Below are 18,051 nucleotides of genomic sequence, written 5' to 3'. Positions count from 1 at the left end.
TATTGAGAGCCAGAACCCAACGTCGACCAAAATATTAGAGAGACTTAACTTATAATCATCACTGGTATGCAAATGACTACAGCTTAGCTCAGCGATGATACGCTGAGAATCAACCGCAATGGGACAGATATCACGAGAGACGACAATTGACACAAGCCGAATCTCACAGACCTTCACAGGGTGTTCATTGAAGCATCATATGTGTTATATAATACTAGTGAAAATCACATCATTATTTTCGCGAGTTTGATCCCGTGAGTGACTGTACTTCACGTATTACGGGTGTGCCACTATTAGGAGAGTTATATTAGTTACTATATACGGCTTATTAGTAGTTATTACTCTTATACTCGTATTATTAATTAATAACAGTTATATTAGTTATATTCTAGTTGTAAATGAAGTTTCACCCGTTTTACGTGTAAATGGCGTCGTAATACTCTGTGAAAAACGCGATATTCGTGGTGATATGCAGTAGTCGTGAAATATGTTTTTCATATCACGGCCGCTCGTGAAACTCTAATACATTGCGACCTACGGAGCTCATATAATATCTTGATACTTGAAGTAGCGAGATCCGTTCATGCAGCGTTCTCGTGATGTATATTCTTCTCTTCGCTGTTGTCTTTTTACCGGACTTGCTGTTTTTTCGCGCTCAATTTAGGAAGGCTTACATCGCAGTGGATTGGAAAAATGTGATTCCATCACACTTTTGTTTGTCTTTGTCTGGTTGATTGCAATGTGGTGATTTTAGTGATGTTGTAGATACAGAGGAATGTGGGGTCCTCAAAGCAAGCGGCTTTCAACAAGTTTATTGAGGAGAATGAGCTTCCTGAAATTGCAGAGCTCAAGAAGGAGGTATGGATGGGAGTGATTGTTGTCAGTGTTGATGAATCGAACTCGTGAATAATCTCATGACACTTCTGATCTCACTATCGCCTAGTACAGCTCGTGTTATGTATGAAATAGAGATATCAGTTGGAGGGAAATAGCACGAGGCCTTCGTGGCGGATCTCGTCATGGGTTTAGCGGGATCGATGTGAAACTTGATGGAGTTACACTCTCGGTCATGCTCAACCCAACACAACACGAGAATAGAAGTTGAATCACCATAGTAATTGATCGTCATCGTTGATATTTAGTTTGCAATCTATTTTGGTTCAGACTGTAGAAGGGCGATTTTCAGTTGAACTTTCGTCGTACTGGGTGTATAACGACTAGTACTGTGAGCATGCACTAGGCGCTCGTCGCACTAACACATTGCATCACTACACTGAGGATACACCGGTTCCGTTTGTGCTTGTTTTTGCTTCGCTACGAATCGGGGTGTATCGCTTTTGATCTGTTGTGTGTGTTTTTTTTCGTGTAAATGCCTGTTAGTAGTCACCTTGGGTAGGGAAGTGATATCATTTCAGGTAGAGACATTCGCATCAAGTTTCGAACAAGTTGGGAAAGCTCATCCGTGATGCGTCGGGAAAGCCCGCTTTTGTTGAACTTTTTTCATCTTGCTAAACCACAATGGAATGGCTAGTGTCTCCTTGGTGTTTTCGTAATTTGTGTGGTGAAGTCAATGTGATATGAAGAAACTGGGAGTGAATTCGTGAGTGAGTCGGATATGAAATTGATTCGTGAGAAACAGCTCGGTCTTGAAGGTCGGTTCCTGCGGTACGCGTGGAGTGATGAACGGCTAGTAGACACCTTCTTGGTGTCTATATTCTGTATAGTGAAGTCGATGCGATACTAAGAAACGGAGAGTTTATTAGTGATTGAATTCGAGAAGGAATTCACCAGTAAGAACAGACAGTCTCTCGAAGATACACGTGAAGTGATGGATGGCTAGTGCCCTCTGGATGTTTATATTTTGTGTGGTGGAGTCGATATGATATATTGAAAGTATAATTCACTCACTAATTCACTTTCAATATTATTGAGAGTTTATTAGTGAGTGAATTCGAGGAGGAATTTCATCAGTGAGAATTGACAGCCTCTCGAAGATGCACTTGAAACGATGAATGGCTAGTGCCTTCTGGATGTTTATATTTTGTGTGGTGGAGTCGATATGATATATTGAGAGTATAATTCACTCACTAATTCACTTTCAATATTATTGAGAGTTCATAAGTGAGTGGATTCGAGGGGGAATTCACCAGTAAGAACAGACAGTCTCTCGAAGATACACTTGAAATGATGAATGGCTAGTGCCTTCTGGATGTTTATATTTTGTGTGGTGGAGTCGATATGATATATTGAGAGTATAATTCACTCACTAATTCACTTTCAATGTTATTGACAGTTTATTAGTGATTGGATTCGAGGGGGAATTGATTAGTGAGAATTGACAGCCTCTCGAAGATACACTTGAAATGATGAATGGCTGCATGTAACCATTAGGGCTATGGCGATACCATTACGCGATGGTGGCATAGCTGCCCCAAATGAGAAATTGATATTATTAGAGCATATCTTGGAGTGGCATAGCTGCCCCATCAGGAGAAATTGATCTTATTAGTGCATATCTCGGTCTGGCATAGCTGCCCCACTTGGAAAAATTTATATTATTAGGGCATATCTTGGTCTGGCATAGCTGCCTCACTTGGAAAAATTGATATTATCAGGGCATATCTTGATCTGGCATAGCTGCCCCACTTGGACAAATTGATATTATTAGGGCATATCTTAGTCTGGCATAGTTGCCCCACTTGGAAAGATTGATATTATTAGGACATATCTTGGTCTGGCATAGCTGCCCCACGTGGAGAAGTTGATATTTTCAGGAAATACCTTGTGGTGGCATAGCTGCCCCATCTGGAGAAATTGATTTTACTAAGGTGTATCTTGAGATGGCATAGTTGCCCCACCTCATGGCCACTACTTGTATTGATCTCCTCACCCATAACGAAGGAATGCAGCATCAGCAGCCTAGGAGGGACTCCACCTCCACCTCCTCGTCATGTATGATTGTATGCAGCAAGTGTAAAGGGCCTTTGAGAAGTGATATCACTGGTAAGGGGGGCTCTAGCATCAATCGAAGGGCTTATACTCTACCATTAATCGAAGGGCTTATACTCTACCATTAATCGAAGGGCTTATACTCTACCATCAATCGAAGGGCTTATACTCTAGCATCAATCGAAGGGCTTATACTCTACCATCAATCGAAGGGCTTATACTCTACCATCAATCGAAGGGCTTATACTCTAGCATCAATCGAAGGGCTTATACACTACCATCAATCGAAGGGCTTATACTCTACCATCAATCGAAGGGCTTATACTCTACCATCAATCGAAGGGCTTATACTCTAGCATCAATCGAAGGGCTTATACACTACCATCAATCGAAGGGCTTATACTCTAGCATCAATCGGAGGGCTTATACTCTACCATCAATCGAAGGGCTTATACTCTAGCATCAATCGAAGGAGGTATACTCTACCATCAATCGAAGGGCTTATACTCTACCATCAATCGAAAGGCTTATACTCTAGCATCAATCGAAGGGCTTATAGTCCAGCATCAATCTCAATCGATTTCATTGCCTCTGGGTTTTCCTGCTTCGGATACCAATATGAACCGACCCGATTCGATTGAGATTCATAAAATTACGATATACAAAATATAGTTTGAAAATATACGCTAGAATAGATTGGTCCAAGGGGTCTATAAACCATTCACTATATTGACAATTATGGAGTATGAGCTAGAGTCGATAGTCTTACAGTGTATTGGCAGGTCTGAAAAGATGTGGTCACCTCTTCCATGCGAGATGTGCATCTTCTATACACGATCGGTGTCCAAAATGCAACAAACCCGTGAAGGATGTCGAGGCCGACTACCTCAGGTAAGTCACTCTCGACTTCCCCGATGGAGGAATCACATTACCAGAGCTCATTATTGAATCATGGGTGTGGGTTCAAAATCTGCTATCAGATCGAGGCCATTGTCATCTGCGATTGTTGTCTCAGTTTCTATATAACTTTCGGCCAACCCGATTCGACGGCCGACATCGCATCTTCCCAAGGTGAGGGCTGTATTATATTCATTCCTTTGAATATGCGATGCTCAGATGAGGAGGGGGAGCTCCGGCAAAGGGCGCTTGAGGCGTATGCGAGGAGAAAACAAGTGAAATCAGATAAACAGGTAATTTATGACTGATAATCATCCGCCTATCACTAATATAAGCTAAATCTCTCAGAGTCTGGTCGCTAAACTTCGCGGATTGGAACAGAAGAATGCTCAGCTGCAAGATGAACTAACACGAACGGTAACAGAGTGTTCGAGGATAGAGAAAGAGCACGCTCGGGACGAGGCAAAGGTGAGCCGATAATTTCATACAGAGCTAACCTGGTTAGAAGATCATGAGTGGGTATTTGAAAAGATTGTTACATCGAACTCGTTGCAAACTGTGATCATATCGAGGATGTAAGTATTGTTAGTTGGCTGATACTGCCCGGACGATATCAAAGAGCATCGAACGAACCACAGGCGCTGCGAAGTTGATCGAGAGTCTCGAATGTCAGAGGATCGTACAGGAAGCTTGGAAACAGGTCAGTTCCTCGTCGTATATGATATCGTCTTTGTTGTGAAGTCTCTGCTCTACTGTTGAACTGGTGTGCACTTGTGCCTTATTTAGGGAAGTGGGTGATGAGTGGCGCCCACTCAGAGAGCCTCGTCGTAACCCTTTGCTAACAGTCGTTCTTGTGTTTCTTCTTCTAGTCACCAAAAGAAGAAACTTACAAACGACTGTGATGACACTAAATTAAGTGTCGAATCAACTAGTTGTGGAAGTCAGCATCGGTTCTGGAATAGATTTAAGCCCGTCGAGTTATTCCATTTGTGGTTTAAGCAGTTTGATAATTCCAAGACTGGGTTAGTGAGCATCTTGTTTGATTCTCTTGTAGACATCAGAGGCCTTCGTCGAAACTCCTAAAGATGAGGTTCTCGCGATGGCTAAAGCTCATGCAGCTACGAAGGAGCTCCTTCAGTCCATTCGAAATGCAGCCATAGCCAACGATAAGGTAGGGAGCATATAAGTGTTCATGATTCGCTGCTGTATCGACTTAGAGATTAGCTGATAGCCGTGTGATAGATCACAGAAATGGAGCTTCACAGACCGTGAATCACGGTATCACTGCTGGTCTTCACTAGTATTTTCCATATCACGGTCCGTGATATGGGAGACACTAGTGAGAAACACATCTCACGACTACTGCATACCGCCGCGAATTTCGCCCTTCTCACCGAGTTTTATGTGACTCCAGAATAGCTTGTTTTGCCAGCGAGCTCATCCTCAGGCTAAGGTGGAGCGTATAATTGGGTTCGTATTATCAGCCGTGGATGATAGGAGAATTGAGAGTGCGAAGATGCACAGGAAAATTAAGGAAAAAGAACATCAAATTCAATGCAAGAAAGAACAGCTTCAACAGTTATGGTCAAGGAATGCACGAAAAGGTCACAAGTCGCAAACTAGATTGGACGTCGAGTAAGTTGGGGAAACTTTTCCTTTGGGTTAGTCGGTTATCAGGGCGGGGGGTCGGCGGAATAGGAAGGGTAAGAAGTCGCTAAATCCAAACATGCACGGTGGGGATCTTGCCCGAGTCAAAAAGCAGAAGATCGTAGACCTGGACGGAGATGGATTGGAAACGATGTTTGTAAGGCGAATCGCTTTTGGATAAATCTATCTGTCCTTCTCACAGTCCCTTAACGGTCAGAGGAATAGACGGCGAAGCGATGATGATGATTGTCTTGACTGCGCGCACGTTGGGAATATTTTCTATTAATACGAAGTAGCGTTTTATAGTATGGGTGGGTGTCGAGCACCGTATTCAGAGAGATACATGATTAGCTATACAGGCATGACCAATGAGAAGTGGTAACACTGCTTCTACTTCTTCCCAGTGGCATCTATCAATCTATGACAAACAGCGGTTTGAGATAATTCCTTTCGTACTTGGATACTCGTTAATAACGTTGTTGTTGCTGTCCATTTACGTTGTGGGTATAAGCGGGTCGGATTCGGATCTACTAAAATCCAGCTTGTTGGGCGGCTAATAACGCCATAGAACGCCTTGGATTTCACTGTGTGTGTGAGTGTTGCGGAGTACACTTTGTCGTGAAGCTCTGACAAGGGTGCTCAGCCCGGGCCGGATGATGTGGTTAGTTATGTGACAATCCTCACTGGTCAAAACACGACAGAGCAATCTGAAAAGAATCAGCTAACTTCTGGACTGCCGCTCTCCTCAGCGCTACGCTTCGGATCCGCAGCGGGTCATCCGCTTGCAGCATAGTGCATCAGCTAGGACAACAAAAGTGAAATCAGAATCGACTCATGATGAGCCAGTCATCGATTAAACCGACCAATGTGACTTGAATATGTTACATCACGAGTACACGTGTGCTCGAAAATTCTTTAACAAGATTTAAGACATAATGAAGGCATAATGTTTTTTATATGAGATAGTCATGGGACTTTCACATGGAACTGAAACCATGCCCCCGATATACCGTCAATACGGGCTTGCCGATTTATCGCAATTTGACTGGACCAGCTTCCCAAATTGTCCAGCTCCATGGCCACTCATGGTCGTAGAAGAGGACATCGACCCACACGTGGAGGTTGAAGTGGGATTTAAATTGCCAGATATCCGATTTATGATCAACGGTGTTTCCGAAGATGTCCAGAGAGATACCCGCTCCGACAACTAGCGCCGAGACATCAATGCCCAGCTCACCATATGCTTTGACATCACCATTGTCCGAAGCATTGACCGCAATTTGACCAGAGAGTGTGGCTTTCAATGCAGGGACGAAAGCAACTCTGATTATGACCGCGACCGACATCGCTATTTTCCCGGCGTAAGTGCCATTCCCACCGCTGCCTGCACCCGTGAGACATACTTGAATGCGCAAGCCTGCGAAGTCAATATCAGCAGCAAAAACCATGGCGCATCCAGCGGCTTCTAAAGCAAAGAGTAGGACCTCCGTCTCCGGCTGCTTCAAATGGACTGTGACATTGAGGTGAGCTCTATTTTCCGATATGGCTATATCGGTATAAGCCATATATACATCGAGGGCCAGTAGTGTGTCGTTAGAGGCGTAACCAACATACAGGCAGTATGGAGTGACCGACTTGGTCACACCAGTCCTGCACGCCGAGGGTAATTGGAACTCCTCCTCATCCTTCTTTTGTAGAGGAGAGTGATTCTTGTACAGGAAGAACTTATGTGCAGCAGTGCCATTAGGGAGGCGGAAATAATCGATCGGTGCTACCGACTTATCTCCACGAATATTAGTCTTGTTCGACCTCCAGTCGTGGCTCTTCCCATCGTTGAAGAATAGACGAGCCTCTTCGCCAACCAAGCGGCTCTTGATAAACTCAGCGTCTAGTTGTGGCGCCTCCTCTCTGGCTGCTCCCAGATCGTGGCTCTTCACGATATCATACGCCGCGTGAATATCATTCATGGCAACATCCAAAGTTAATGCATCGTCCAGCTCCTCCCAGTGAGTGACCTCGGACTCGAGATAGACCTTATCATTCTCGAAGGTGTTGATACCCAAGAGCTTCACCATCTGCTTCTGATCCTTGTCAAGATAGAGGACCCAAGCGTTAGTGATTACACCAGTCTGGGCGAGGGCAGTGAAGTTGAGACCGGATTTTGGATCAACACCTTCTACTCCACTTCTGACCCATTTGTTAAGCTTCTGTCCACCTTCGTCTACCAAGCCCTTATAGACCCAACCATCACCCTCGAGTGTACGATTGGTATTGAGCCTGCGACCATCGGGCGGACCATTCTTGTGCCTGGTTCCCTGCTTTAGGAGGAACGACTGTCTGTTGAAGAGTTGGGAGGTGCTGAAGTGGGTGTCGTTCTGGCTCATGAGAATATACAGATACGGGTGACTTGGCGCTGCTTGAACCACCGCCTGACCGTCCTTGACGATGAAGATGTCTCGATGAACGGTGAACGACTTGTTATCATCCATACCAGGTAGGACCAGCCCTTCAGTTTCCATAGCCTTGGAGATATGGCATGCCATTGGGTTCCCTTTGATGTCCCTCAAGTCAAGATTGCAGAAATGTGTCGTCTTCATCTGCATGCGAGTGTTGCCCATCTTGAAGGTACATACCCCACCACGTATCAATAGGACGACGAGGAGGATGTTCAACATCGGGATGATAAACGGAGCTACTAACTTTTCAGTACAAAGCTACTGTTCGCCTCAAAGCAGTTAAAGCAGGGCGGACAAAAAACCTTCGGCTATTACTCAATCTACTATTACAATCCAGTGAAAGCACAAACTCAATGAACAAATCCATTGTAGCTTGCCGCGGTGTGCGGAGATGCACTCGTGAAACGCGTGAATCAATTCCTCGCGGAGTCACACCACTCGCCCCATAACGAGCTTGTAATACAGGTCCTGTATATCACGCTAATCACGGAACAGTCGACTAAATGCGTCATTATAAAACATTGTCCGAGACGTTCATCTTACGGGAAAAAATGATAGGACCTTGAGGCAAGGTATGGCAATGTTGATGCTTGTTGCTTCTGTGCGGCACCCACACGCATCAGCTGACTGGCGCCAGTTGTGCTTGCGTACCTACGTATCCATTGGTTTCGAGTAAGTGCAACATCACTACTCTCTCTATTTGTCTTGTCCTACCTTACTATACTATTTTCTGCTGTCTTAGTACGTACTTCCCCTCCAACCATGTCTGGAGGCGGGTCTCACTACTTTCTTGTTGAGAAGTTGTGGCTTGCGTGAGGGCCTCCTAGGTAGAGCCATTATTTATAACCTCGCTTGTGATACACGGAGAGTCGGACTCAAGGAGGTGGAGCAAATTGTACGCATCTCCCTAGCATACAATTTGTGCCATCTAGATTTCGGAGCCGGCATAAATTGTATCAAGGTGAAATTTCCGTTTGGCAGACCTCACTTCGCCGCACATACTGTCTTCGGGTGACGCTCCCGCCGCATATCACCACAGCAGCTCTCTTCAGTTTCGCTTTACTGTCGCGCGTGGAGGTACGGTACGTCCCGTACCATTACGACGATCTGGGCGATCTGCGCGTTGTGAAACAAGCTCAGAACAGATGACATCGATATCGGAAATTCCGATTCGGAATGCTTTGAGCAAGGCGTCGAAGTAAGTATGCTTCCGCACTAGGAAGTCTGAAGGGTGTACTCGCATGTCCCCCGGTTCACTAGGCTACGCTGACTTCCCAGAGTGGAGGACTATGCGTACGGTTGTTCCCGACAACAGGGAATGTGTGGATAAAATATCGGAGAGTCGATGGAAAACGTTGAAAGAGAATTAGTGGTTGGGCGAAAGAGACATGTGGCCGGGGCAAGCAAAGTTGATGGGAGTGTAAGCGAGTCTTGTTGTATGAAGTTCAAGATCCAACACTGTTCTATAAACCCAACGTTTGGCTAACGGCTGGATGAAAATTGTTCAGTCATGTACCCTGGTTTCGTCGAATTCTCAGTGACTATCTTCCAGTGGAAGACCTCCACAAGATGTCAGTCACGACTGCTGTTCCCCGTGGTCGAATCGCGTCTGCGACGGCGCTGAATTTGTTCGATTTGCCAATCCTGAACAGCGCGAGAGTGAACAGAAATGAAAAAAGGTTTAAAAGGCCTCGTATAACTCGTTGCGCGATTTGCCGTTCTTTATCATCAATCGATCACTCACTTGTTTAGCAGCCCATCCGAGGAGCTCGATCTCGACTATTTTGGCGAGCACGCAGACGTCCGAGCATGAGCGCGGCGGCAAGTGAGATATCTCTTGAATTCGATGGACGATCAATTCGAGCATCCCTGAGAATCTAATTCGAAGTGTGATCAACGTCGTGGAATGAATCATATAGTCACTCAAGCTTTATATTCAAATGCGCCACAGCAACCGGGCTACCTATGAGGGCGAACTCTGAGCGTAACCAAGAGTCAGTGAATCTCTCTAATCTGCTCTCGAACTCGTCGATCTCCCCAAAGGCCCAGAAGCGAAAAGCCTGTCAAATTGATTGAGGCATTAGGGAACCATTTGAGAGGATAGCACTCGAATAGCTCCCTTGACGTCGTCGTCTTTCTTTTCTTCCTTTGTTGGCAAAGGAGTGGTATCTGCATAAGCACTGGCAGCGATCAGGTCGTCGTCCAGCGCTGAGCACCTCCACTGTGAGGCTGGTCTTGTGATACTGTGGTGGGCCGGCTCTCTAACATGCCTCGTGGCAACCAGATCTGAGGGATCCGCTGTTTGACATTCGAGTCGAGTGATAGTAGGTTGAGATTGAGCAGGGCCGACAGATACGACTTGAAGAGAGTACGAATAACTTTCTCGTAAAATTTCGATTGGAAGTAGTCTGCCCACGATACTGGTGCTGTAATTTGATCCAGTTCGGAACTTGCGAATCAGACGGCACGATTCACAAGGGAAGAGGAGTATGCATCCGATGGCTCTCTTGGAGCGATGGAAACTGACTCGATTCTACTGCGAGGTGAATTCTCCACGAATTGATGCGCCAACGCACAGCCTACCCGGAAGACCATCTCGATGTCTCTAGATCGATCGATGATATAATGTCTAGGCCCCAGTCGCATTCCCGGCAGCGATAGATCCATATCCCTCAGAGCCTATGAAAGATCGATCGCGCTATGACGTGGACAGTGTGATCATCGTACTCGTTTAGATTGCTGTAGCCTTATATGATGCCGCAGCCGACAACACAGTAGTGCCTCTATATATCCTCGTATTCTGATTTACACCAGATGCACGTCGAATCCCAGTACACATTCAGAACGTCTCTGGAGTATTTTACCGTGTTGGCGCGAAATTGCTCGGATGAAATCCTCATTTCGCATACTACCAAATACGAGTCTTTCTGAAGCAATGTCTCGAAAGTCATTAGGAATAGTGTATTTCCTTCTATCTTGTCCCATGAGAGCCGAACTCTCGTATTAAATTAGAACGTTCATCGAACTCCGCTTGTTGAATGTGTGCGCATTTGAAATTGCATTAGCGCAGTAGTAGCACCGTCATAAATAAGTGGCAACCATGCTCATAAGTTATAATCATGGTTGCCGGTTATTTATGATAAGCCTTATGATTGGTAACAAGGAGGAGCGTATCCTCTCACAGTTCTCTAGCTTATGTTAAGCATACACTGATTTTGACTCGCACACTTGTCAGTGGCTCACTTGTCTGGTAACGATTCTGCATCCTCTTGCTCAGTCTTCAGTGCCTCTCGGTTGACCCGTGATTCGACCACTGCTCGCTGCCTAAAGTGTTCATCTCTAAGTGATGAATCTTTTTCATTAACCTATTTTGTTGCATTCTGAGCTGTAGTATCTCTCTTCTAACTTTCTTGAGCAGATCCTTAACAAAGGGGTTTCGCTCGACGATCAACCTAAGAAACGCCGTATTCCGATTGGTATCGTCCTCCATGTGATAGCCCTTCCGGCGGTTTCCGATCGATAATGGATTGTTATGTTGCGATTGGTGAATCGTTCATGGAAAAAACATTCAGTGTCTCACTCGTTGTGGTCAACAACTTGGCGTAACGAACGAGACGTTGTGTGCATTGCACACTGTGCAATATGGCGTTGTGCAAAACCAGGCCGGGTTATAATCCTCAACAGCACCAGGCTTTGACGAGCTCTATGATAAAGCTAATGTCTGAGATGATATAATCTCTATCATCTCAGACTTCCCTATGTTGAAATAATTATTCCGATGAGGGCTAGTGGGATAAATTAGGAACTATAGTTCTGTCGACGGAACCGTGCATGAAGCCCCCTACTTGAATCGGTTATCTTTGTCAGCTACCGCCGAGACTCGTTTGAAACCATCAGACGACATCGCGGCTAGTTGCAGAGTGCCTACTCCATCATTGGAGCGCGAGAAGGTGTGGATGCATCTCACTTTTGGCTTTCATCGTCTCAGGTAGTTCATCAAATAGATCATCTGTTGACGACTTGACTTGTGTGATGTAATGCTCGTTACCTGATAGTATGAATTGCACTGCATCAGAGCTTCCACGTGTCGAGAAGTTCCCAATACTGTTAGGCTGAACAGGGAAATTACGATCGTCATGTTGTGCTACCAGGGGAAACGGATATTGGACTGCGGTCACGAAGTTCACCATTCAGTTAGTCTTGGTTACGCGTCGGAACATATGAATCTCTGTGCTGCAGTCACTGCGGCATCGTAGTATTCAGATCGTTCTTCATAAGGATTACTATCGTTGCAGGGGGTCTCGCGATAGTGAAATGTCGACAAGGCCTCAACGACACTTCGCGATATATTCCAACACTGGCTTCTCAGAATTTATATAAAAGCTTGTGAATGCGAAGAAATTTCCGAAACATCATCTCTCGGGAAAGATGGCCTGTTTTGTGATACAATGTTTAACACAGTGTTTTTCATATAACTATATGAGTTACGTAGTGATATTTATCTGCAAAGATTTTGCGTCAGAGGGAGCATTAAGAGTGTCATACCATCTGTGAGGCACTTCTCGTGGTGAATCGCCATTCGAGCTAGGCGCTGATGGAGACGAGGAAAAAGGGCCTTCGGGAGGCAGAACCACGAGCAATACGAGATCAAAAATGTGAAGCGATGATACCTAGTGAGAAATAATCAACTCCTCGACTCGGTCATCTCACATATGAGTCCAATCTACTGCGAAGAAAATTACCATACCGCATGTCATGATGACGAACAGTAATGGTATCTGCCAGCGACAGCACAGCTATCGGATAGCTGTGATAGAAAGTGAGATTGAATAACTTGTGGCAACGTATGATCTTTATCACGAAGTACTTGTGCACGCAGGGACCCATCTAGTTCTCAAAAATAACGTTCCCCAGAGTCCGCTAACAATGAGGAAAGTGTGCTGACATTTACATGGGAAACTGATTGCAGAATGGGATCCTAGCCATACGTGGAAAATTAAAAATGAGCTCCACCCGGGAACATTATAGGTTTCTGGATGATTCCCTGTATGCGCGTGTCTGCTATGTGTGATTTTGACCCTGCTCATCAGCTCACATCTGAGAGATCTTGTTCCTTATCTCCTCCATTATCTAGTTCATCCGAAGTGCTCATGCAGAACAGGGGTTACTATGAACTGACTAGATAGCAGTGTAGTAAGATATGCACATGGTCAACTACATGTGCTGGTGACGATACGGAATTTCGGAAAAATTCTGGGGAAGTCTTCTCGGTTTCTGTGAGGCTTACCCTAATTCGTATGTAAAATTCTGTGATTAGCTTTACTAAAGCTATTAGAAACTGCTCGCTCGGTTGAGGAAAGTGGATAATATTGAAATATAAATTATACTTTAATATTATACACTTGAGTGATGATATATATATATTATGAATCTAGATTCTATACGCAACCGTGCGAAAGGGTGGGAGAATATGCACACGATCAACTGTATGTGTGGCCGAAGATTTGAAATTTTCGAAGAAATTTCGGGAAATTCTCATTGGTTTCTGTACATTTCTACCCCAATTTGTATATAAGCCTCTATAATGAGTGAGGAAACTTCCGAACTGAGTTGACACTGCCGTGTTCTGTAGATAATCACTCACCGATTCCCTCCCGTCCCGTGAAGTCGAACAGCGCGGTTTCCGCGATCTGTTCAAACATCTGGTCGGGAATTTTCTAGTTGCCTACGAGTTTTGCACAGTCCTGGGGTATGCATATGTATATGAGTAACAGTCTCGAAGATTATCGTTTCACTTCAGCATATGGAAGCCCATCAGGACCATGCTCTGTAGCCAGCAGGGACCTCGTGAGCTCGCCAGCTTGAGCGCATCAAGTGCGCTAAAGTTGGGCGCAAGAACAGTACTGACGAGCAGTGCTTTCAGATATCGATCCTCTGTGGAAATCTGCATTCAACTTCCATCCCATGCTCACTACGGATAACGGGTTCCATCTGTTCCATGCTGCTAGTCGCAGGCATCAGCGCAACTCTTCAGTTGGAACATAGTATCATCAGCATATCAGATTCGTTGGCAATAATTGCTGACGATTCACCCAGTACTGATAATTGACTGGGAGTGAACACGCAATTATCATTGATTCCATTGCATCATTGTTATCGGGAACACAATCCACCCCAGACTAGTCTCTAGGCTATAGCCCTGTCGTAAGCCCTTTCTCGGCAACGACAGAGTTTGACTCCATCGTAGATCGCTCGCAATAAGAATCCGCGATATGCTGTCGGATATCATGCTGTCCGCGGAAACTAAGGGCCGAACCGGAAGTTGGAGATGACGAGATCGGGACAAGCCTCTGGTGGTGTTCGATAGAGGCTACAGTACGCTGGAGGATACCCAGCTGGACTTACTCCTCCCTCATTTGAGCTCAACAGGTTGCGATGCGACACCGAGGAATGAGCTTCCATGCAGGATCAAGAACAATCACTGTCCATGTCACTGTCGGAGTCACCTCGGGTGTTGCTCCTCCCTCTGAGAAGTCACCAACAGGTGTGTCGGTTTCGCAACGCTCTCGAGACCGATTTGGACCACACTCACCCACGGAGCCATAGTCCGATCAACGCGCCTAGCGAAGCCGCGGCACCAAGGACGAGGAAGGAGACTCGATTTGCTGATCTAGCTGATGCGGCGTCGTATCTGGCGAGCGTTGAAGTAGAAGACCCATTTTCACTAGACGTATAGTGTAGTGGTATCACGTCTGCTTTTAAACCGAAACGGATCCTGTCATGTCCATTCTCACCCGATCTCGTCTGGCGGCGTATGATTACTATCTTGCGGAGGGGTCGCTAACGTAGGCTGTACTGTGGGGTAGGTCTGCGGTGCTCCGGGTGGTGGCGCAGGCATCAGGGTACCTTTGATGTGCCCTGTAACTTGAGCAAGATACTACTACATTACAACGATTTCAGTAGGGTGTATTTCACGTCATGATCTCTCATTATTCGCGGTTGCATTCGAGCGGCAATGCAACCGATGCGATTACATCAAACCACGCCCGCCATGTACGTCTCAGAAACGGAGAGATTTACAATGAGGATTTGGGAATGCGGGATCCACCACTTCACCCCGATACGATTCACGAGTGTCTTGTGGCCTTCTGAGATTTCGACATCACCAGTGTGGGAAAATATGCAAATGGTCAACCACATGTGTTGGTGACAATATGAAAATTGTCAGGAACTTTTGAGAAATTCTCAATGGTTTCTGTATATTTCTACCCGAATTCGTGTACTTAGCTTTGGAAACTCCTGAGCTCAGCAGCTGAGGGAAGCGATTACATATATTCCTACTCCAACACTGTATAGGAAACTCCTGAGCTCAGCTGTACTCCCCAAGAGATCCCAATGTGAGCTATTATGTATCTGCTCACGCCTCATACCTGTCGGTGGTGCTTGTTGTTGTTGCTGTTGTTGTTGTTGTTGCGTTGGAAGCATCCCCGGTTGTTGTAGTTGCGGAATGCCAGGAAACCCACCGTTCGGTACATTCACGAAACTGCTGCGACTGCCCAGCCCTGAACCTTCACTCCAAAGGTGCCGTTGCGACAAAGACGACCTGACAAAGCTGTACTCAGTAAGAGTGTAAACTGACTTTTTCTCTTGAGTTTTTACTGCGAAATTGAGTAAGAAATATTCCCGAGTAGATAAACTTCAAAAAAACAACTCTTTGGATTTGTTGTATTATTATTATTGTAGAAGTTCCCGTATGCCTTTGAGCTCTTGTCGTGGACCAGCGTTCAAATCCCCCCCTATCCATTTCTTTGTGAACCTATTGTCGCGTCAGGGTGAATAACAGGCGGGCTTGAATAACATGACTATGAGTTCATAAGGGAATACATCTAGTTTCCTGGAAGTTGCTGGTGCAACATCATTTCAACTCCCCGTAGCACACAATGTGTCTGTCTCGGGTGGAGCAATCCCCTAGCTATGCTTATGATGAAGATATGTAGTCTACATCTACTGAGTATAATCAGGTCTGCAGGGCATTCTCCTTGCTTTCACATCCAATGTAGTGTTATCTCAATGGAGCAATCATTTGCATCACAAACCAGAGAATATTCCGATTCCTTATGAACATAAATTTCGCGCGCAGGCTTTCGAGTGCGAATTTTTATGCGGAATTGAATCGACACGACTATGAATTCATCAAGTCTCTCCTCAGGAATTTAGTCAAGAAACCCGCTACCGTTTTCTATACACTTACACCGTTGTGTCCAATCGGTGGCTTCCAGAGGCCTGAAGAACAGTACACGATGATGATATTAAATCACTCACGGAAAGGCAGGAGGTATGTGCTGGGTCGTGATGATGATGATGTAATAGAATAGGTAAATGCGGCATTCAGCTGCGGTTTATGACAACAATTACAGCAATGAAGTCGCGGCAGAGATCCCGGGTTCGATCCTCGGTAGCTCTGCTTTATTATTCAACACAGGGAAGGAATTCGCACATAGAAAATGATATTCGGGGAAGGTGATAAGAGAAGATTCATTAGTGATGGTTACGAAGTAATCAAGTTTAGTTACAAGACCAGAGTCATCGGTGCGGAAACAACCACACAAAAAAAATCGAGAGTGCGGTAACTTGTGTCGTCGGCGAGCGAAGTAGACCGTTACAGTACTGGGGCCCATTTCACAAGCGTCCTTAGATTAGGACGTCTTTACGTATAGGATTTTAACCTTAGGACGTCCTTACCTAACTAAGGCTATTTCACTAGATTTTCCTTACCTAACGTTAGGATCCTATACTTAAAGACGTCCTTACCTAACGTAAGGATGTGCTATCTGAGGATATTAGGAATCCTTACGGCAATTAAACACAACGTAAAATGTTATATAACCGGGATTCGAACCAGGATGTCCCAAACACCAAACACAAACTTTACCACTCCACCATTTTATACTTACTTCTAACGAAATACGGATCGGTTCATCGAAGCATGGGCCACAAAGGTAGTGCCTCGAGGCGCCATTCAGCAGATTTAACAGATATAACCACTTTTATTAACAACTGGTACGCGTAATGGATCTTGACGAAGCGGAACTAGGAGATACGAAAGAGGGCACTCATGGCTCAACAGGAAGCTTGGGTAGCTTGGCAGCAAGCTGGTAGAGCGTGGGCGAAGTTTCAGTTTCTGCTAAGAGGGCCTTTTCTGCTATGGAGGAGTCCTGCAGTAACAAAACGCCTGACTCTAGCCAAGATGAGTATTTGTAAGTAGTTTCATATGAAGTTTCAAATGAGTATCGAAATTATTGTCGAGTTTTGTTAATAGTTGTAAGATTTTTGTTTAAGTTACAAATTAATTTAAAAATGTACATGCAGAGTTTCGAACCAACGACTGTTTGGCGGAGCGCAGCGAGTCGTCTTGCACACTTTTAACCTTAGGATTGCCGGTAAAGTACCCCCCCGAGGTACTTTACCGTGAGGATGAAAATTTCCTTAAAAATATAGCTTGTGAAAGCCGGGGCGTCCTAAAGGCCAATTTTTAAGGAAAAAGGCATCCTAATGTCCTCAATCCTAACGGTAAGGATCCTAATATCCTAATGTCCTAACCCAACCTAAGGAAAGGGCCCTTGTGAACGCCATTCATCCTTAAATTGCATCCTAATGGGTTAGAATCCTAACATTAGGACGCTTGTGAAATGGTCCCCTGCACATATACGATTGCGAGAAACATCTAGGGGGCTTTTCGTAGCCTGTACTCCAGGCCAGTTGTGAGTTGCTCGTGGTATATGTATACTTTCCCTTCGCAGTTGCGACGCGGGCTCGTTTATCTTCTCCCCGCCCTCCCTCTCCCGGGTTGAATCACTCGGCTGAGACAGCTCGTTGGCCGACCTCCGGAGATCGACCTCGAGCGAGCCTCAACCCTGTGATTTGGCGGCCCGACGTGCGGGTTTCTGGTTCGAGTTTAGTCTTTCGACCGAATCCCGCATTCAGGGTCCGCTGTCCTGTTTACCATACCACCCGGTGTGAGTGGGTTGTTGCCCGTTGGTAACATTTGCGGTGGGTTTCAATGAGACACCAAGCGAACCAGTTCTGCCCGCAAGCGTCGACA

The 18,051-nt window shown here is 45.4% G+C and overlaps 4 protein-coding genes across 4 annotated transcripts in view; 3 read left to right on the top strand and 1 right to left on the bottom strand.

The window, feature by feature from the left end:
- Positions 1-1,466, top strand: part of Pmar_PMAR022315 (conserved hypothetical protein) — a gene marked incomplete at both ends in the record, with an annotated part of 8,605 nt that extends 7,139 nt beyond the window's left edge. The window contains 2 exons of the mRNA XM_002785528.1: positions 766-858; positions 1,416-1,466. Coding sequence (XP_002785574.1) covers positions 766-858; positions 1,416-1,466 — 144 coding nt within the window. The remainder of the gene's footprint in view (positions 1-765; positions 859-1,415) is intronic.
- A 1,502-nt stretch (positions 1,467-2,968) lies between these two features.
- Pmar_PMAR022314 (hypothetical protein) lies at positions 2,969-4,546 on the top strand (the record flags this gene model as incomplete). The annotated part of the gene is made up of 6 exons (XM_002785527.1): positions 2,969-3,003; positions 3,732-3,840; positions 3,965-4,020; positions 4,066-4,139; positions 4,195-4,314; positions 4,436-4,546. Coding segments are annotated over 6 exons (505 nt in total), but the record flags the coding sequence as incomplete, so codon positions are not given.
- Positions 4,547-4,945: 399 nt separating this feature from the next.
- Pmar_PMAR022313 (hypothetical protein) lies at positions 4,946-5,840 on the top strand (the record flags this gene model as incomplete). Its single annotated transcript, XM_002785526.1, has 4 exons — positions 4,946-5,017; positions 5,294-5,481; positions 5,524-5,650; positions 5,829-5,840. The coding sequence occupies 4 exons, from the start codon at positions 4,946-4,948 to the stop codon at positions 5,838-5,840; spliced, it is 399 nt and encodes a 132-aa protein (XP_002785572.1).
- A 684-nt stretch (positions 5,841-6,524) lies between these two features.
- Pmar_PMAR022312 (hypothetical protein) lies at positions 6,525-8,186 on the bottom strand (the record flags this gene model as incomplete). The annotated part of the gene is made up of 1 exon (XM_002785525.1): positions 6,525-8,186. Exon 1 carries the CDS (start codon positions 8,166-8,168, stop codon positions 6,525-6,527), a length of 1,644 nt encoding a protein of 547 aa, XP_002785571.1. The 5' UTR covers positions 8,169-8,186.
- Positions 8,187-18,051: the final 9,865 nt, after the last annotated feature.

This window comes from Perkinsus marinus (assembly GCF_000006405.1).
Source record: "Perkinsus marinus ATCC 50983 genomic scaffold scf_1104296932410, whole genome shotgun sequence".
In the NCBI taxonomy this organism is placed as follows: domain Eukaryota; phylum Perkinsozoa; order Perkinsida; family Perkinsidae; genus Perkinsus; species Perkinsus marinus.
Note: the sequence above shows the minus strand (reverse complement) of the source record. Positions and strands in the feature narration are given on the sequence as shown.